Source organism: Lissotriton vulgaris, chromosome 5 (assembly GCF_964263255.1).
Source record: "Lissotriton vulgaris chromosome 5, aLisVul1.2, whole genome shotgun sequence".
NCBI classification, from domain to species: Eukaryota; Metazoa; Chordata; class Amphibia; order Caudata; family Salamandridae; genus Lissotriton; species Lissotriton vulgaris.
The window spans coordinates 1,282,834,616-1,282,856,026 of NC_141693.1; the positions used below are offsets into that span (position 1 = coordinate 1,282,834,616).

Sequence of the window (21,411 nt, forward strand, 5' to 3'; positions counted from 1 at the left end):
CCGCAAAATCCGCAAATCCGCGAGCAGCGGATTTTGCTCGCACTGCTCGCACTGTTCGCGTGAGTTCGCGGCTTCCCAGTACAACTTCGCGCCCCGCGAATAAGTGCTAAATTGCAGAAATACGATCTTAGCAAAACTGAAACTACTTGCCAGGTTCAAAAGTTCAGGCTCATCATTAGTAGCCATTTCCTGTAGTGCTTCCTGAGGGGCCCCTCCAGAGTTCAGTTGCCAGTTGCAACTATTATGTGACCCTGCTCTGAAGACAAGCAGGAGCCAGGCTGGAAGTTAAAATCCATTAATCAGCCCCTAATTCATTATTGTCAGTTGGGGCAGGGCAGGCGTTGTAACTAATTTTGCAACAATGAAAGCACTTAGCAAGTGCAAAAGATCACTAATCAGGGCGCACTAAGGAAGCAGGTGCCAGCTAAAAAAATATTCTGTGACACATTAATCAGCCCCAAATTAATTCAGGTCACTTGAGGCAGGGAAGGTGTGCTTTGCTTTGCCGAAAATAATGTACACTGGACAACCAGAGGGTGTGGTGATGAAACAGAGGGTAGCATGGGTGGGCCAGAGGGTGGCATGAGTAGTCAGAGAGTGGCAGTGGTGACAGAGAGTGGCAGTGATGAAGAAGAGTGTCCCAAACAGGCTGGACACGTAGAAACAACAAGTTCGCAAAACTTGCGACCCGACAGGTAAGTTCGCAAATTGCGAAATTGTAAAAACCCTCGCGAACTGGCAGAAACACGGGCGAACACAAAAAAAAAAAAATCCGCGAATTCGCGGGAATTCGCGGATTTTGCGGATTGCGAGTTCGCAAATCCGCAAAATTTGCGAACGCGAGATCCGCAAAATTCGCCCATGCTTACCTCATAGTAGCATGTAAAATTTCCTATACATTGATTTACACACTTGTATGATTCATTGTCTCTGAATAATGTGTGGGTGCTGTAACGTGCTCCGACACCCTACACTGACATTAGCACTATCAAACAAATGAAATAGTTGTAAGGGAGGTGCTATGGAGAGATTAGGGGTACTATGGTAGTGTGGGAGAAGGAGGACATTGGGGCGTGTCAACAAAGAAAGTCACACCGGACATCACTGGCACTAAAGCTGGATCTGATCCCTGCTGACAGAGAGAACACTTAGAGACATAATGCTAGGGCCCAGCACCGGCAGTTCTAAAAGCAGGTGCTGAGACGGGTCCCTATCGGGCTCTCCAATGTTGCCATCACCCTCAGGGAGAAAACAAAATCTTGCAGCAATACCACCCTTCACTGCCTTTAATGGAACTTCAAAGAGACTCACTATAGTTGTTTCACAGCCTCGTTATGTGAGAACTGAAGCATTTTCAATATTATATACAACAAAGCTGTAGTTGTTGCTTATTTATCTTATGCAACTAACAACCATTGACAAAGCCAACAGTCCCGGATTGCTGTAGGTATAATGTTACTTCGGATGAGCACTTTGCCAGGGCCGGTTTTGGTTCCCAGTCCGGCCCTGAGTTCCAGGGACAATCCCATGTAAAGGTGCTGTCACCAACTGTACCCTCCCCTGCAATGGGCTGTAAAGGAAGACCAGACAGTGCCCCAGTGCTTTAAGTGGGATGGAGAAGGTTGGGCCACAGTGGTGGCGTGGCCCATGCAACGAAGAGTGTGGCCTAGTAGAGGAGACTACAAGTCTGCACTGCACAAGTTAATAAACTAACAGTCCTTTCACAAAACCATAAACGCAAAACATCAAGGAACAATACATTTAAGTTAACAGAAATATTTTTTCTGTGCTATTAGAAAGTAGGTCTCTAAAGGAAACCTTGGGATAAAATACCGGTATTTTTAAACAACTGACACATTTACTGGACTAGTGAGAACATTTTTGCGTTAATGAAACTCGACGAGGGACAAGCAGCATTGCCAATGAGTCCCCAGAGTTCAGAGCAGCGAGAGAAAGAGAGCAGACCGCGAGAGTCCGAGGAAAGTTGCTTTGTCTTGCAGTTATGCAGGATATTAGAGCAAAGAGTTTATCACACTCACAGTGAGTTTGCTATGAACTAGGAATAAAAAAAAACACTCAACAGAACTTTGCATCAGTTGCAGTGAACGCTCTGCCCCAGTAACTGCGGAGTAGGAATGGTTTTGCTGTACGGGGCTACGCTTTTTGTTTTCTGACCATAGTGAAGAGGACTGTAATGTTCCATTAGGAACTTTAACTGAAACCCTTTGTAAAATATCTACTTTTATTTATTGTGGACTTGAAAAAAATATCTAGATGCTGCCAAACTGGACAGCAGCAGCTTCATCAGCCTTCAGCAGCTCATCATTGTGTAAGTGTTACACTTCGAGCCTGAGATCTGCCCGCCATGCCCACCCTCTTACCCTGCGGGTTCAATGCCCTGCCCTTTCAGATCAACATCAGGGGATCATACCTTCGCATTAGCTCCTAATTACAGCAGCAGACATAACAAAACAGAGCCTTGGAATTTATATCAAAGGCTGGGGATAGTGGAAGGGCTACGGAGGTCAGATTTATTACTAAATTTGTCTTGAAAAATGACATAATTTCACTGGGTTTCATTTTGCCTGGTAAGCCTAGGAATTCTCAGACAGTGACTGAACACATACCTTTTACTATATTAATACAACTGCTCTATTGTGTTAAGTCAGGAATGGCACAGAGGTGATATAGTTCATGATGCTGCGCAAAAGAAGTCTTCTTTATCACTCACTTGCTCATAAGAAGGATGAGCCAAAATCAGAAATGAAAGACATTGTACTGAAAATAATATTTTAACTTGTCTGTGGAAATTTGATGGAGTATGGAAACATTTAACATTTTTATATCAAACCTTTACATGCCCAACTGTAACATGAGTGGATGAAACCTAAAAGTTACTCGTCTTTCTACCTCTCTGTTCATAAAGTTTGTAAAGTTATTTTAAATGTTCATGTTTAATCCTTTGAACAGGGGAAATTAACTTCTCTGTAGATATTAATTGACCCTATTCGCAGAAAAATGTGAATAAAACATATGATTACAAAATCCAGTTGTAGTAATTTGCTTCTTATGTAATGCATCTCCCTGGCCCTGGTTCTCTGCCTGATGCTCTACCTATATGATGTCATTTGGAATGTTATGAATCTTTGTACTTGAAGGTGGAGTTGTTGGAGAAGGTGGGCTGAGCAGCCAGGAGGCTGCTCCTGGTGGGGCTTATATTAAGACTTACATTGGAATTTACTAAACTGTAACTTGAAGAATAAACTACAACTACAAGAGCTGTCTACCAGACTTCATTGATTTCTACACCAGTCCAACAGTCAATAAGGTGCCTGTGCTCGCAGCTCAAGTTGCAAACTGAAGTTTTAATTTAGCATTTGGTATGTCACAATATCTTTTTACAAACAGGTAAAGATATAGGACAAAAAAATAATTATTTAGTTGATTACTGTTTCTTCATTGTGCGTAGGACTGCAATGGAAGGGAGAAGGCACTAGTGGGGAAAGACTTTGGAATGGGCACATATAGAAATATTAAGAAATACAGTACTAAAACATGGCATGGCTGATGCAGTGCTAATTCATAAAACTATTTGAAGAACTGACAGTCTGGAGATCGTTAAGATTTTAACACTAGGCATCACAAGAGCGGTTGCTCAAAATCTCTTATTCCCATGTCATGTAGTTCTCTTCCCCTCACCATCATGCTCTTTGGATCCCACTATCGGTTTCAGTTTTTGGGTCCTGTCCTTTTTCTGAGAACAGCAGTTTTGCTAAATACTTTCTGAAACACTGCACATTTAAAATGTTTTTTAATCCAGTTGGCAATATTTTCCTCACATAATGTTCATAAAATACAGACAACATTATTTAGTTCATATCATGTTAAAGCTCGTTTGTGAAAGTAAGCTCCTTTTTTTTGAACTTCTGATTGAATTAATATATGACATCAAATCTTCCAGGATAACCTGTTAATACACACTGAATATGCGCTACAAGGTGTATACCAAAGGATCCATGCATTTTCCTCTTATGTTCAATGTATATACAAAACCTCATACACTATTAATTTTATTGTAAAATTATTATTATTATATAATTATTGTGGAGAAGTGTGGCTCAATGATTAGAGCGGCAGACACTGATGCAGAGGTCTAGCCTGGGACCAGGGTTCAATTCCCCACCTCGGCGGGTCTTGGGCTCAAAAATTCCACGGACCTGATTATTCTCGCCTCGGTGCCTATTCCAATCATGGTGTTCCACTCTGCAACTCTGGGCAATAGCTTGCTTAATCTCCACAACGGCCCCCACAACGCTAAGGATGCCTGGCCTCCACCTTGGGGGTGCCCAGGAGTGGACGCCTCACAGGGAAAGCCAGGATGGGTTCCACAGCGGTATTCGTACAAGCGCCTTGAGACCCTTGCGGGTGAGTAGTGCGCTATACAAGTATCAATTTACATTTTACATTTACGTTTTTTATTACTTGTCGATAAGGGCATCCAAATGCACAGTAAGCTTATAACACTCTGCTCTACATGACAGTGTCTATAAGTTATGCTGGACCACTCAGGGGAGTGCAGAAAGTTGATCAGCGGAGAGTTGCTAAAGGGAGGTATAAAAAAAAGATATCACACTTTACTCTCATCTCGAACCCTGAAGATCTCCCACAGAAGGAGAGTTTCCTGCTTGAATTTTACAAGGAGGGCAAATGAAGTATTGGATATCAGAATTGTATATACATAAATTGCTTATGAAAAATATCATGTCCTTAATGTTGCTTGCAAAAACATCATTCTATTGAGATAAGATTTTTTTTAATTCATTCCAATGTAGCGATATCTATCAGATGATATTTAGGTCACAATGTATATATCAGACAATATTCTAACAGTGATATTCTGTTAACGCACTCAAGCAAAGGCTTAATATCATAATTGCCCCCAGATTTATTTTGGGGTGGCTAGGAAGAGCTAATATTTACACTGTAGCATTGGCATGAAATTGCTGCTTGTAATGTCTGCACTGTGAGAAATAATACATGTATAAATGAGTGTATGGCTGTAAGGAGAAATTAATGACACAGTAATCACAGTGAAACCGAATGTAGACCATCAAAGTTAAAGTCTAAGGGAAAGAAATTGATATAAACTGCAGTCAGCTGACACACTGGTTCATTCACAACATACCAAAGATAAGTGTGGATAAACAGCATCACACAAGTATAGCAGCTCTGTGATAAACCTTTGACAATATGGATAGAACTATTTCAACACTACACAGGTGGAAGAGGTACTTCCCCCTGAAGGTTTGTGGGCTTTCTTGGTTAAGGGTGTCAAGAAAAGCCTGGAAGGCCAACTGGAGAAACCCCTTGGAGAATCTGCAGCAGCATCATCATAGCTAAGAAGATTAAAGATGACCTTGATCATTTAGATTATGTAAAGTCACAGCTTTAATATTGCTACTGTTCTAAAAAGGAGCCTGGAAACTGCAGTGGTTAGAAGTTCTAAGCTCTGCACGAAGCCAAGTTTAATTGTTAATTTGGGAAATTGAAAAAACAGTGCTGCAATATATTAAAGAGAAATGAACTAGTTATAGTATACAGTCAGTGTCCTAGCACACAAAGAGTAACTCTCACAAAAGGACAACCTGATTCCCTACCCACAGCCGTATTAGAAAATTAGAAAATGCAGAAATGTATCAACCATGTAGAAAATTGAATATGGGATTCTATAAAAAATTTCTTGATTACTACAAAATATATTTTTTAGAACTAATCTGTTGGTTTAGTTAGTTCCATGAAACATATGGATATTAGTTTTTTTCTGAAAACAAACAAGCAATGGTAATCCTGTTAATGTTAAAGCTATATAGGAAATATTCAGGTGTTAAATGTGATGAGTGATTCTTCTCTGACCTTCTATAGAAATATTTCTTTTATGTTTCTTTGAAGATTTCGATATCAGAAGAGGTATTAAAGAAGAGACAGTGAACTTCAGACTAAGGATATAGGACATCGAGTAAAAGGAATACAGTTTAATGTTTGAGGTTTTTGTTTGATTTTGTCTTTGAGAAGGACCTAATGTGGAACCGTTTCAGTTATCTGAAAATGGAGATGACAATGTTAGCTCCCATGCAACAGAGGAATTTCCTTCTTCACACTGTGATGCTCCAGTAGCAATTTAGTTATATACTTTGATGATGCAATCCTTCTTAGGGGAGAGGTTCAGGTAACTTCCAGCATGGTTGTGTGGTCCAACAATGATGGGAACTGAGACTAGAAGTCTCACTCAACTGCAGTGGGATGGTCTAGGAATTGATCTGCTCATAGTGGGCACCACTGACAATTAGTGTAAAGTCAGTTGGGAATACTCGGGGATTCCAGATGAACACTTTTAATTGCCTCTCACCTACAAGGCACGGCTTTATGGCCTGCCTCTTGTATGGTCGGTCGCCAGGCTATGGAAACATGGAGCAGCATCAGGTTGGTTCATAATACAAACATTGTAGGAGCGCTTTAGGTACCACATGTGCAGTAGTTCTTCAGTTCTGTACAATATTAGAATTCAGTTCTGTGTAATATTGGAATTGATTACGTTGTTGCTTTATGAGACTTACAATCTGAGTACTCATTTGTCACTTTTTCCATTAGACTCTATGGATGGCAGAGCAGTGTGAGGTCAGAGGTACCTGCTCTTCGTTACCATTACTCTTTCCCCCATTTTCATTGTCCATCCTGCTTAGATTCAGGGGACAGAGTGAACTGCTCCTGCGGGTAATCTAATCCATGACAAGCAAGCAAAGAATGAGTCCTGACTGGAAAGGTATCTTTCAAGTTCCGGCTTCTGAGAGCCAATCTTCCAGTTACTGTTTTCTTCAGGAAGAAGAGACTGTATCACTGGAATGCGCCTTAGCTCACAGGCGATGATCAGAGACAAAGTGGTTTACAAAGATTTCACTCCAAATAGGATCAAAGAAGAAATTGATCAAATATCAGACATGCGATACTGTTTCTTGGGTCAAGTTAATTAACCAAACGTCCAGGAGTTTGTGAGTTACTGGGTTCAAGTCTGTGGTTGACTGCACCAGAGACATGCTTCAATGAGCCTCTTGCTTCTTGGCCCACATGTTGATGTCATTGAGAAATGTATCAGCCATTACAAATCCGGCTGCGGATTTGATCTCTTACAGCAGCAGAATTCCATAACAAAGGCAAAGAAGGGCTGTTTCAACAATAGGAAACCAGTACTTTAGTACAGCTACAACTTTTAAAGGTACAGCACCAACACTTGTCAGGTTGCCTCCAAAGGCTTTAATATGATAATGGTAACTCTGTGCAATAGAACTGCAAAGTTTTTGATGAGCGAAATCCAGTTTTCTGAAAGCAGAGAGGTGAATTGGTGTGAGCTGTGTAGAACCCGAACATTTTGCTTTCACTGCAAGGCATGAGACTGACTGAACTTTAAGCAAACAACAAAAGCAAAAAATATATCTCAAGAATCGGTTTGCACCTCGCCGTTCAATAATGATATAGGGTCTAATGAAGGCACATGGGCTGCTCCGAGAGGTGAGGGAACGGAAATATCAATCTCTATAGAAGAACACATTGCCTATTTTCAGGTAAAATATTTACTTTGGAAATCAAAATAATCTTAACAAAAACATGTGTGCACCCATGTGATGCCCAGGTGGAAAGAAGCTCTGCAAGCATAGGTTGTAGGATTAAAAATGGATGGTTTGTGTTTCCATAGGATTTGCACATGTGTTGCTCACCCACAAAGTAGCGACACTTGTTCAGAGCTCAGGGATAGGGGCTCATCAGCAGCCAAAAATACTGTTTCCATGTGGGCACAAAAATGAAAACTCTATACCAATGGACCTTTTGCAGGTATGATTTTGGTGGGCAGATATATCAAAGCCAGGCAATAAGATCAAATACCTCTGTGGGTTATTTTTCCTTAAAATAAAAATGTCCAGAGGAAGCTACAACTTCCAGGATAATGGGCTGACATGTCAGAATGTTCAAACATAATGTGAATCTTGATAGTGGGTCAGGGCAATCACAATTAGCACAAGCTTACGTGAATGCAAGTACTTGTAGGATATCAGCAATTGGAGGGTGGAGCAACTAGTTTCAGCAATTTGATGAAACAATGGGGGCTATGCAACAGGGATCATTTTTCATTTTGACTCAGTGTCAACTTCAAAGGTTTCTTCAGTTGGAGACAAGACCGAGAAGCAACAGTGGGAGTTACATTTTCCAAAATTAGAGCACAGTGACCAGTTATGCTTTTCATCCATTAACATAGACAGTGAGTCCAGTTTCACCCCCTTTCATATATTGATTAGTTCGGATAGTAAACAGGCTACACATCCAAAGCACAGAAGCCTCCAACATTGGGATGTGAATGGTGGTAACATGTTGGCCCATTAATGAGGATCTGTCAATCTAGGTTCTCTTGAGTAAACTGGTGATTTTGTTGTGTCGGAAATGGATATACAGGCCTTTTATAGAAGTAGGTACACCATGAGGGGGTAGATTTTATAATCTCTAGATGTACTAAATTCATTTTATGTACGGTAGTCTATACCTGTTTCCCAGAACACTTCTTTGTGTGAGAGTTATAAGTTGTTTATGGGTGGATGCAGTGCTGACAAGAAAGTACATTTTTTCATGTTTCCTTGTTTCCCTCCCTCGCCTGGTAAGGTGGACAAAGCAACAGGCTGGCGTGGATACATTGCTCAAGGATTGAAACATATTCCTTCAGACTCATTTTGAATTTGCCACATGTTTTAGTCTATTTGGCCCACACTTCACACTTAAAATTGTTAACATCAGTAGTGAAGTTGACGGGCTAGCCCCATGAAGATGGAACTGCCTTTAGCTGTATGTTAAAGGACACCACGGCCGCATACAGAGCACTGAGGAGTAAGTATTGGACCAAGGCTTTCACTAAACCACAAAATGTACCCTCAAAGGAGAAGGCTGTCCTCTGCCTCTGTAAAGAGCAGTGCCAGAGGAGGGTTTCTCCTAACTGCAGTGGCTGGGGTCCATGTTGCTCCACGCACAAACAGTTCAGTGCATGGCAAAGGATACATTCACTTTTGACATCGTTCATAGCCTACCCCGTTGTGTTCAGTGAAAGGCTGTTCATACATACAATGCATAGTCTGTGGCCAAATAATTCAGTTAATTCTATACCTATCAGTGGCAGCTCCACTGCTACAGCGGAGGAGCATCGCCCCCCTACCAGCATAAAAGATGTTTCAGTTTCTGAGGGCTGGCAAGTCTTCGGGGCGGGGCCATCGTGAGGGCAGTGACCAGAGGGGGTAGTTGCACTGCTGTCAGTGCACATGTCGGATTTGCCTGCCGTCTCAGGACAGCCAAACCGACATGCACACTGAGCTATCTCCAACTCAGGTGCGTTCCTGGGTTGGAGACAGCAAGGCACAGCTTCCCAATCTTCCTGGGAGCGCAGATTCACGGTGCTCAGGCCAATCCTGAAGCTGCTTTCAAGCACGAGAGCAGCACCAGGATTGGCCGAAGGGGTCACTGGGAGCCTGTGTGCGTGAGCGAGGACTCTGCGATACAGTAGAAGAGGGTCCCAGTAGATGATCAAAAAAGGTCATTCATACGATTATTTATAAATAAATGCAAAGAGTTAAGAACTTAGTTGAACACACTGTTATTTAATCACAATGTGAACAGAGATACATTATATCATACAGTTACTACATCTTTCATGAGAATAACATTAGTGTCCCAGGAAGGAAAGGATAAGAGAGGTGAATGTGAGAGGAAGGTTTGTGCAAGGTTCAGATAAATACACAACGCAGAAGAGCAGCCAATGTTCAAAACACATTTCAGTGGAGCCATGCTACATGCGCATTGTACAAGTCTCCTCAGTATGGGTAGCGCAAGCTGGTTGGGAGGTAGGCTGTCGACGTTTCGACCCCAAAAGTAACGTTAGGTATCCATGAAACCTTAAAACGGGGTCTTCATCAGGACGGTGGTGGTGTGGGTGAGGGCGGGGGCCAGGTTAACGTGAAGGAAAAATCAAGGGTTGGGCCGTCCGGCTCCAATTCGGGGAGAATAGAAGGATAAGCTAGGACCAAGGTTGAATCATGATCCTGAAAGTTGAGTTCAAGGCACAAATGCCTGCTGCGGCGTGGGTCAGTAGTTATTGGATCAACAGGATGGCTTAGTCTTCAATGGCATACTCGGAAAAAGAAAGTCGCCGTCTGAGATCAGCAAGATTTGATAAGAAGGCCGCCAGAGTTGCCTACAGGGGTCCTGGAGAGATGCAGTTCAATATGCAGTCACGGCATATTGCCTTGAACTCAACTTTCAGGATCATGTACAGTGCGCATGTAGCATGGCTCCACTGAAATGTGTTTTTGAACATTGACTGCTCTTCTTTTGCTATGCTGGCTCTATGTTGAAGCTAGCACTGATTAATCTAAAAAACCTTTAGCTAATGAGCAGCGTTGTGTATTTATCTGAACTGCACCTTCAGCGGGCTTCCTTTCAATAAAAACACTGTTGTTTAACCACAATTTCTCCAAAATGCTGGACCTTGACATCTCTCTCACTGTCCTTTCTCTCCCCCATGCACTCGCATGCCAGTCTGGTAGCTGGTCCCAAGGTACAGATGGGCATGGATGCTTCTTGCCACCATATCCAGATGGGGTCTTGTTTTGTATAGCACCATTAAACATGGAATGGTGTCTTGTTTAGGTGCTCTCTTCAAAACATTATCGAATTTATTTAACACTCTCCTTAAGCATCAACACATTTGGAATATGAGCATCTGGAGATGTGGAGATAAAAATGAATGGTAAAGAAGGAAGCAAGGCAGAGGAAAGACCGTTGCAGAGTGGGATAAAGAGTGAGTCTTAGGGAAGCAGCAGAGAGAATGCTCAGAGTTGGAACACAGACTTTTACCGTGCAATAACAGTGTTATGTGGTTTAGGGAACTTAGAGCAGTTTGATTATTTTGGGGGTGCCAAGTCTTCAGACAGACTAGTGTATCTGAAAGCCTGTGAGGCCGAGGAGGAAAACATCTCTACTTCCATAATCTGGCTGGCTCTTCACCAGGCTCATTGATGGGCCTTTAGAGGCCACAACCTGACAATCCGTCGGAAGATATGCTTATTGGTCTGCAGCTCCTGTCACTTTTTCCTTGACTCTCCTTCACACCCAGAAAATATGCTATTATTGTGGCTGAAAAACAAGGCCATCTTCTCTCAACTAATCAACCCATTGGGCACCACTATCAACATTCCACCCGTCAACAGATGGTCACCTTGTAGGCCATGGCCAAATGATTCTAAACGGGTTCCCTTGTAGGTCACAATAGGACAAGTTCCCAGGGGTGCCTCCATAAATAACGATCCACTCTCAAATGGGAAGGAGTTCAGCAAGCCATTATGGGCTCTATTCAAGAGTTAGTGAAAAAAAACAGGGGTGTTGAATACTTGTGAAAACCTGAAATACGCTGTAGGTTGAGAGAATGTGATTCTTTGACTGGACCAATAAAAAAACTAGAATAAAAAATAAAAAAATAAAAACAAAATGAAATATTAAACAGGCAAAAACAAAAAAAAATCTAATCATACATTATGGAGGGTATTTTAATGGCAACGTAACTTCTTTCCATTTTAAATGAGCCTAAAATACTTTGACCCATAGTCATGCATAGACTCCATATTCTTGCTCAAAAAATCACTTCCAATTTCCAGGGATGGAAGAATTCAGGAAGGATTTTTAGAATGTCCTCCAGCTTTTGAGCTTGTATGTATTTCAAATTATACCAGGAAAAACCCATCCTTCAACGCCCTATGAAGCCCTTTGAAAAGTATCTAGTGAGAAGCACTATTACACCACCACGGGCATTTGCGAGTACCCAGGGCTCTTTCGTACATGGTTTCCACTCATGCATCCAGCCACTTCAAAGTGGAGGTCACACTTACCTTCATATAAGGCTTGTGAACAACCGTGACAATGGGTCTTTTGCCAAAGTGGACAGGCCTATTGGGGATGCAGGGGGATTCCTAATCGACTGACACTCAAACAGGCAATTATGGCTTTGGGAGAGTCAGACAAATGGCAGGATATTCATGTGACTGACACCTCCCAGCCCATCCAAGGAAAGGGAGGCACCAGTTTGTCAGGAAATCTCCTCTTCTCCTCAGTGGTGGGGCAGCCGTTTCTTATAATGCTCCTGCTGATATGAGCTCAAAGACAATGAAGTCAGTTTTGACTTCAAGTCCTACAGTCTGTCCCTGCTACTCTGGCACCGATACAGCGACACGACGCGTGCCATACTACAGAGAGCAGTGGTTCTCAAATGTTTCGGACTGTTATTCAACAGTGCAATAAAAGTCTGTCTCTGGACCCGACATATCTTGCATGCCTTTCTCTCTTTTCTTCTGGGATGCTTTCTCATTTTTGCAGAATATGCTAATTTTGTGTAAACTGGGTATTTCCTGCTGTCTCATTCCAAGTTTATTTCGTGCACTGCAAAGCCTTTCAGCCACAGACTACTACAGAGTCCACATGCTGACGTGACACCACTAAGTACAGCCTAACTACAGGAAACCTAAGCCTGCCTTGTGGCAAAGGAGCCATTCTTTATATGTTGCTTCTCGATGTTTATCAGTTTTTTGTCTTGCATATTTTTACGTGCTTAAAATCATCAAACATGTTCAAAAATATTATAATTACTTTCACATCTGTCAGAAAACGTCATGAAGACGTTGCTCAGAGATTGATCGATGATGCAAACTTTGTATTTATCCAGCTAAAAATAGTTTTCTATAAATGTAGCTTTTCCCCATGTGGTAGTCTTGCATTTCTTGGCATTCCCTGACCTTAGCTGACTGTGCTAGTCTAAGCCTGTCTTCTCCCCAGTCCAAAAGCAGCACCTATCCCTATCAGCAGAATTTTCACTCACCCAAGTCCATGTAACTGATCTCGGTCACATCTGAGAGCGTAAAGGAGTCATCGCAGTCCCCGTCAGATGAGTCGTTCTCATCATGGTCTCCTTGCTGTAGCCTGCGAAGTCCAACAAAGACATGGAAGAAAGGAATTACAGTCAATATGTAACCCTTCCCCGAGTTTTTGAAAAATAACCCCACGCACACATTCTCCAGGTACCTTAGACTTCTTAAAATTCTTCAATCTCACCCATCTTTAGTAGATCAATGACCCATTGATGAAGCACGAGCCATGACCTCAGAGCTGGCAAACTCAGTGCCAAGCACACAGAGGTGACTCTAACAGCCCGATTCATGAAGCTAAATTGCGCTCGCAAAAGGCCAGATTCTGAGAATCTGGCCCTTTGTGAGTGCGATTTTTGCATTTGGGATTCATCATCCCAAATGCAAAAATCGCTATTAGCGAAATCGCATATTTGCGAGGAATTGGATTTAAAGAATCTCTATTAGAGATTCCTGAAATGCAATTCATGAACCAATTTTAAATTGCGAATTCGCAATATTTGGTCGCTATTTACCACGAAGTCTGACTTCGTGGTAAATAGCGAAAAAGTAGAAAAAAGCACTTTAGTGCATTTTTCTCTGTTGCATGTTACACACACATGTCCTTTGGACATGTGTGTGTGCAACACCTGTGTAAATCTGCATTTCAGGGGTGCTACAGGGTGTCCTTTGGACACCCGTGGCACCCTTGAAATCGCTATCTTATTTGTGATTAGCAAATTGCTAATCGCAAATAAGGATTACTCCCCATTCATTCCTATGGGCCTTTAGGCCCATAGGAAGGCCCATAGGAATGAATGGGGAGTTATTCCTTATTTGCGATCAGCAATTTGCTAATCGCAAATAAGGAATGTGTAGGAATCGCAATTTATTTTGCGATTCCTACATGAATCCCGTTTTGCGAGTCTGTAATAGCGATTCCTTATGAATCGCTATTAAAGACTCGCAAAACGGGTCTTTGATGAATCTACCTGTAAACTCCTTATTTTCTGTCAATTTGTTGCTTTGCTAATAGTTAGTAATGTTTTATTATTCACCATTAGTGTAATATTAAATGGAGCAAAGTTCGCTGGAATGAACCTCTGGTGGCAGCTATGGTAGGTAAAAATGGATTCAAATGTATGCTGTGCGGGTGCTTGTGGGTGTTTGTGTATTTGTGTGAGAGAGTGTGTGAGTGAATAAAAGTGAGTGGGATTAAGAATGTTTTTTTTTATGCTGGCAAATCTTTCATAAGCCCTGGCATACTGGCGGACTGTAATTATTGTCTTATAGAGAGACCCACGGCAATATGGTGATGCTGGCATGTTCTTTACATGACAGACATCTGAGACAAAATATGGGCACTGGCACACTGGAGGAAATTCTTGGCATAATGGACACCCATGGAAAATACTGGCAATGGCATATTTTAAGAAATTCTTGGCATCGAGGCACCTTTGCAAAAATATTGGTACTTGCACATTGGAGGTCTTTCTTGAGGCAAAGGGAGCAGGGCAACCATGACAAAATTGTGACCTTGACATACTACAGCAAATTTTTACAATAATGGTCACCTATGATATATGGACGGCGTAAATGGAAAAATTCTGCATTGGCATATTGGGGGCATCTATAGCATATTGTGCACCCATGAGAAAACGCTAGCCATGGTACAGTGGGGCTTATTGTCATATGGTGGCATCCTTGGCATATTTAGGAAAACTGGGGTAAACTCCTAGTGAGCATCCGATTTCATAGGCTTGGTACGCCATGAAAGGAGTTAACAATTTATTGGGTTCCATCTCAGAGCCTATGACTTTTAAGCAACATTTTCTTGGGGAAAGAAATGCCATATAGAGGCCTGGCTTTTTCGCTTTGCTCGCTCACTGCTATACAAAGCAAGTATTACGTTCTAGAACTTTCAAAGATTAAGACAGCACTAAAATATAGGTGATGTCTTGTCGGTGATGGGTTGTGTTATTAACAATGAAGCTATTATGAAACTTCAGCAATATCAATTATTGTGACGTCGTCATGGTTAAAGTCACGTGACATGACTTCCTGGAAAAATCAGGGTCAAGGGCCATGTATCAACACTTCCTGTGATGTCATTAAGACCAAAGGGCATGTGATGTTACTTCCATTACCACTGGCATTTTTGCAAATTGAAGTGCATGGGTGCAGAGGGGCATTATTGGCTTCTTGGTTCATTTTTATGGACAAAGAATATATTGTATTTTATAACTTCCTATAAATGCGGCCATGATCTTAGCTCCCACCTTACACACTTGTCCTTAGTCTGTGTTCTCGCTCTCTCACATTGGGTCATACAACCCACCTCATCCTTCCCTTCTGTGTACAGATCACACCATGTATGTGGCACTCCTCTCCCTCTATTGCACACAGTTACTTACGGGTGCACACTTGTGGTTGGCTTTAAGGAGGTGACCATAATGAACAAATAGTGGCAGAGGTGCTGTGGGACTAGGCCCATGCAAATCTGCAAAGGTAACGTTTCTTTGCGCGTACCGGAACGGATGAGTACATTGTGTGAGAGGGCAGTGAACTGAAGGAGATGCGAGGGAATACATGCAGGAGAGAGTGAAAAGAGGCGCAGGTGTGCAACAGAAAGAATACAGATGAAGGTGGTGTGACTGAAAAAACAGAGGCACTCCGAGACTACCGCTTCTTCCACAGATCTTCGAATGTTTAAGCCACTCATATTTTCAAAAGGAAGACATTTTTCCAATTTTAATTATTAACACCTAAATCATTATTGTTACTCATTTATCTGATACTGGTAACAGGCGTTGGCAAAGCCAGTAGGCTAGTTTAAGGAGCTTTTCTGTTACTCTGTGACTTGACTTTGATGGAAGCTTGCACAGAGGCACCAAAATAGTGACTGGATGGTACTACGGAAACACAAGATTTTATGTACATGTGCTAAACTGCACCCTTAATCAGGGCCGGCCTTAGGCATGTGCAAGCTGTGCACCTGCACCTGCCCACCAAACCCCAGGGGCCACCACACCAATATATATCCTTAATATATTTATCCTCTGAGGGTGGATACATATTTGTGTGGCGGCCCCTGGCAGGGATTTGGCGGCCTCCGGCTCAGTTCCACTTCTAAACACCCTGACCCCCCCCCCATTTTACTGGCCTCCGCGCTCTGCCCCACCCGGACCCCGTCTTACGGGGCCCCCTACCTACGCTCCCTGCCCAGGGCCACCATGACCCTAGAGCCGCCCCTGCCTTAATGATATATGGCATGCAGAGTTGGAAAGGATTTCTAGTTACACATCTTAGACCATGCCCCCCCTTTATATATGACGCCTCACTTTTTCATCCTTAGAGAGCCCCCATTTTTGCATTCCACTTAAATCCCTGCACGTGGCCTCATTGCTGTGACGGGTGTCAGTTATCCAGCAAGCATCTGTCATTGCTGAACCACCACCCTCTCAGATATGGGTGCCCTCGCTGTCCTATTTATTTATTTATTTAATTTTATTTATTTATATAGCTCCTCAATCGATATCCGAAGGGGTATCTCTGCGCTGCAGACATGCATCAAGGGAGCTGAGGACCTGGAACAAGATCAGAGGCAGAAGAGGAAGGTCTTGAGGTGCTTTCTGAATTGGAGGTGGATTGGGCATTGTCTTAAGTACAAGGGAAGTTGGTTCCAATATAGGGGACCAAGGTGGGAGAAAGCCTTTCCTCCCAGTCTGGCCCTCCTAACTCGGGGGACCACAAGAAGGGATTTAGTTCCTGAACGGAAGGATCTGGGGGGTGTATACGGCGTACGTTTCTCGGCAAGATAAGCGGGCCGAGATTGTTTAAGGCTTTATGGATCGTGCAGAAAACCTTAAACTTGATCCGCTCCCACACTGGGAGCCAATGTAGTCGATGGAGGAGAGGACGAGAGACAGTCCAGGAGGGAGAATTTAGGACCAGTCGCGCCGCAGTGTTCTGAACTACCTGCAATCTGCAAAGCGAGGACTCACTGGCTGAGACCAGGAGGCCATTGCAGTAGTCCAGATGGCTCAGTATTAGTGCCTGCGTAGGGTCTTCCAAGTGGAGTTGGGAAGCAAGGTGAAAACTCGGCGTAGTAGGCCCAGCATATGGAAGCAGGAGCCAGCGGTCTGAGCTGCCTGCTCCTTCAGAGTGAGAGTCTGGTCCAGGCGAATGCCTAGGTTCTTGACAATGGGCTTGGGGCGGTTGGGGGGGGGGGGGGAGTGCCTAGGTCCACCGGCCACCAATCTGTGGTCCATAGTAGTTTGGTATCACCAAAGAGCATGATCTCGGTCTTCCCCACATTATCTTGGAGGAAGTTACATCTCATCCAGTTGGATATAGCCTTCATTCCAGACAAGAAGGCCGACTGTACAGCTGGGGTAAGTTTACTGAAGGGGAATAATAAGTGTGTATCGTTGGCGTAGGAGATAGGGATGAAGCCACAGGTTCTGAGGAGATTTGCCAAGGAAGCCACATAAATATTGAACAGGGTCAGGCTCAGACACGAGCCCTGGGGCACTCCCTTGGTCAGCTTCATAGACGCCGACCGATAAGGGCCAAGAGTAACGGTCTGGGTCCTGGAGGAAAAAAAGATCAATTTGGTGCTTACGCAACTAATTACATCACTTTTTGAACCAATGCAAAAGGCATACTTCAAGTTTCTAACTCTAAAAATAGCCTTTGTATTGTAGTCATTTCACTGAGAAGGGTAGCGGGATTCAAGTGTTTACCACACAAAAACCATATCTTCGGGTACAGAAGGGCATAGTGATAATGAGAACAAATCCAAAGTGCATACCAAAGGTTAATTAGGCCATCCACACAAGCAGAAAAGCCCTTTACACAACGGCTGTGCGACAAGTAATACTTGCAATGGCAAGGGGCAGGGCCAGTGTAGGTGACGCTGTCGGCGCCCGACCCCTGGTCTCGCCCATTGGTGCAAGCAGTCATGCCTCGGAAGCAGTTTAAGCGCTTCGGGGGCAACGCAGGGGAAACGGGTTCTGGATCTCACCGGGACCCATTTTTTTCAGTTGGGCAAGGGAAAGCCCTTTAAAAAGAGCAGCGGAGCGGTGGTAGAGTCTCTTCCTTGCCGACAGGCTCCACAGGCAACACCTCACGATCCTGACGACGGAAGACTCTAGGAAGCCTCCTTTTTAGGTCTCGCCTGTCGATGCGCATGCGCATCGAGCAAGGCGAGAGTATTGGCACTTATCCGCTCTTTATCCACACTGCAAGGAATCGTGGCGATTCCTTGCAGTGCACGAGAAATTTAAGCTCAATGCGCATGCGCATTGAGCTTAAATGCGCGTGCACATGCCCCCAGCCGCCTGCCTTGCCTACTCTCTCTCACAGCCTCCCCCAGCTCCGCCCCCTCACTACTTGATTGCACGGCCGCTAGGCCGTGCCTCCCCTACTCTCCTCCCCCCTCCTCCTCTCCTCCCCTGCCTGCCTGCCGCTAGGCCGTGCCTCCCCTACTCTCCTCCCCCCTCCTCCTCCTACTCTCCTCCCCTGCCTGCCTGCCGTGTCGCACCTCTCCCCTCTCCGCCCCCTCCCCTGCCCGCCGTGTTACGGTGAAAGGCTTGTTCCCCAAGCAGCCCTGGGGTCTCTTAAAATCTGGTGCTGTCTCCGATACAGGGCTGTTTCCTTCAGTGCTGTGAATCTCTCTCAAGTAGTGTTGGGGTCTCTCGTGAAATTCGGAGGTCAGCCCCCTTTCTACTGCAGTGTAGCATGTCTCTCCTGCAGTGCTGCAGTCTCTCCGCCGAGGCGCAATCTGTCTTCTTGCTTAAGCGTGGTCTCTCGCCTGTACTGCAGTGTCTCTCCTGCAGTGTGGAGAAACACTCCCAAGCAGTGCAAGGTGTCTCATGCAGCGCTGGCAGCTGCTCGCGCGCAGCCTAGATGTCTCTCTCGTGCAGTGCTGCCACTCTCCTGCGCCGTCATCTCTTTTGTTGATGCTTAGCTCTCACTCGCTCATGCAGTAATAGAATCACTCTTAGGCAGCGCCGGGTGTCTCTCTCCTGCAGTGACTGTTTTTCATGCAGTGCTTTCTTTTCCCGCCCCCTGGTCTTGGAACCGAGTTAAAATGAAGTTGGGCTGAAACTTGTGAGCTTCGCTGTGTACAGCACGGGCCCTCCCCCAGGAAGCGCTGGGCATGTCACTTCCCCTCCTCCTCTCTCTGTACTCTCGCCCTCTCTCCTCTTGCATCTCTCCACCCTCTTTCCTCACCCAGCCTGTCTCTCGCCTTTGCTTCCATAGTTTTATCTCAATCTTATTTTTATTTTATATATACGTTCTGTTCCTTGCCACTCTTCTTTCTCCTTTCTGCTCTCCCCCACACCACCCTCTAGTTTTCTTCACGGCTCGCCACATTTCATCTTTATCCCCTGTCACTTCCTCTTTTCTGTCTGGACTCTCCACCTTTCTCCCCTGTTTGCTGTCCAATTGCTTCTCCTCTTTGCTACTCAGTTTCTTCACAAAAGTACCACAGAACAAGGGGTTGACAAAGCCAATAGGCCTGGTAAGGTGGTGCAATAGTTAGATTGTTTATATTTCAAGCATATGACACACAAGAAGGAAGACACATGTCACCCCTTAATCATGATAGAATCACTCTTAGGCAGCGCCGGGTGTCTCTCTCCTGCAGTGACTGTTTTTCATGCAGTGCTTTCTTTTCCCGCCCCCTGGTCTTGGAACCGAGTTAAAATGAAGTCGGGCTGAAACTTGTGAGCTTCGCTGGGTACAGCACGGGCACTCCCCCAGGAAGCGCTGGGCATGTCACTTCCCCTCCTCCTCTCTCTGTACTCTCGCCCTCTCTCCTCTTGCATCTCTCCACCCTCTTTCCTCACCCAGCCTGTCTCTCGCCTTTGCTTCCATAGATTTATCTCAATCTTATTTTTATTTTATATATACGTTCTGTTCCTTGCCACTCTTCTTTCTCCTTTCTGCTCTCCCCCACACCACCCTCTAGTTTTCTTCACGGCTCGCCACATTTCATCTTTCTCCCCTGTCACTTCCTCTTTTCTGTCTGGACTCTCCACCTTTCTCCCCTGTTTGCTGTCCAATTGCTTCTCCTCTTTGCTACTCAGTTTCTTCACAAAAGTACCACAGAACAAGGGGTTGACAAAGCCAATAGGCCTGGTAAGGTGGTGCAATAGTTAGATTGTTTATATTTCAAGCATATGACACACAAGAAGGAAGACACATGTCACCCCTTAATCATGCCAGCCACATGCTTGCAATAAACATTTTAAATGAAATAAGTAAATGTATCTCTGCATTTCCTTTTAGTAGAATTTATAAAGGCTCGCGTTAAACTTGCTGGTCACACATGTGTACGTACCATCAGTAGGGCCTGCTCCGCCTTTCATCCATCCTTCTGAGATGGATGCGAGGCGTGCAGGCAGATAATATTAACGTGGTTTTTACATTTCAATAAAGCAAAAACTCCCTCACCCTCAATTCCTCACCCACACCCTCAACACTTCACCCTAAACACCTCACTCATCCTCAACGCCTCCCCCTCCCCCTCACTCACCCTCACCCTCACTCACCCTCAACACCTCACCATCACTAACACTCAACACCTCACCCTCACTAACTCTCAATCCCTCAATCACCCTTCCCCTCACTCACCCTCAATACCTCACCCTCACTAACACTGAAACCCTCAATCACCCTCACTCTTACTCTCACTCACACTCTACACCTCAGCCTCACCCTCACTCACTCACCCTCAACACCTCACCCTCACCCCCTCAACCCCTCACCCCCTCACCCTCACTCGCCCTCACCCTCAACCCCTCACCCTCAACACCTCACCCTCACTCACTCACACTCAATCACCCTCAACCCCTCACCCTCAACAACTCACCCTCAACACCTCACCCTCAACACCTCACGCTCAACACCTCACCCTCAACACCTCACCCTCAACCCCTCATCCTCAACACCTCACCCTCACTCACTCTCACTCACCCTCACTCACCCTCACTCACCCTCACTCACCCTCACTCACCCTCACTCACACTCACTCACACTCAGTCACCCTCACTCACCCTCAACCCCTCACTCACCCTCACTCATCCTCACTCACCCTCAACCCCTCACCCTCACCCACCCTCAACCCCTCACCCTAACTCACAATCACCCTCACTCACCCTCACCCTCACTCACTCTCACTCTCACTCACCCTCAACCCCTCACTCACCCTCAACACCTCACTCACCCTCAACTCCTCACTCACCCTCACCCTCACTCACCCTCAACACCTCACCCTCACACAGTGCAATAGGTCTCAGAGGATTTTTAGTTAAAGCTTTTACAATTGTTTATGGCTTTTTTGATTTGTAATTCTTTAGCATTGGCTACAAAAAATAAACATGCAAAAGATTTACAACAAAAAACCCATAAACAATTCTAAAAG

General features: G+C 44.4%; 1 protein-coding gene across 7 annotated transcripts in view; it reads right to left on the reverse strand.

The window, feature by feature from the left end:
* The window catches only part of NAV1 (neuron navigator 1), a 1,017,084-nt gene that overhangs the window by 600,391 nt on the left and 395,282 nt on the right, over positions 1-21,411 (reverse strand). For all 7 annotated transcript variants that reach the window (XM_086923143.1, XM_086923142.1, XM_086923140.1 and 4 more), the window contains exon 3: positions 12,953-13,053. In XM_086923143.1, the coding sequence (XP_086779269.1) occupies positions 12,953-13,053 (101 nt within the window). The remainder of the gene's footprint in view (positions 1-12,952; positions 13,054-21,411) is intronic.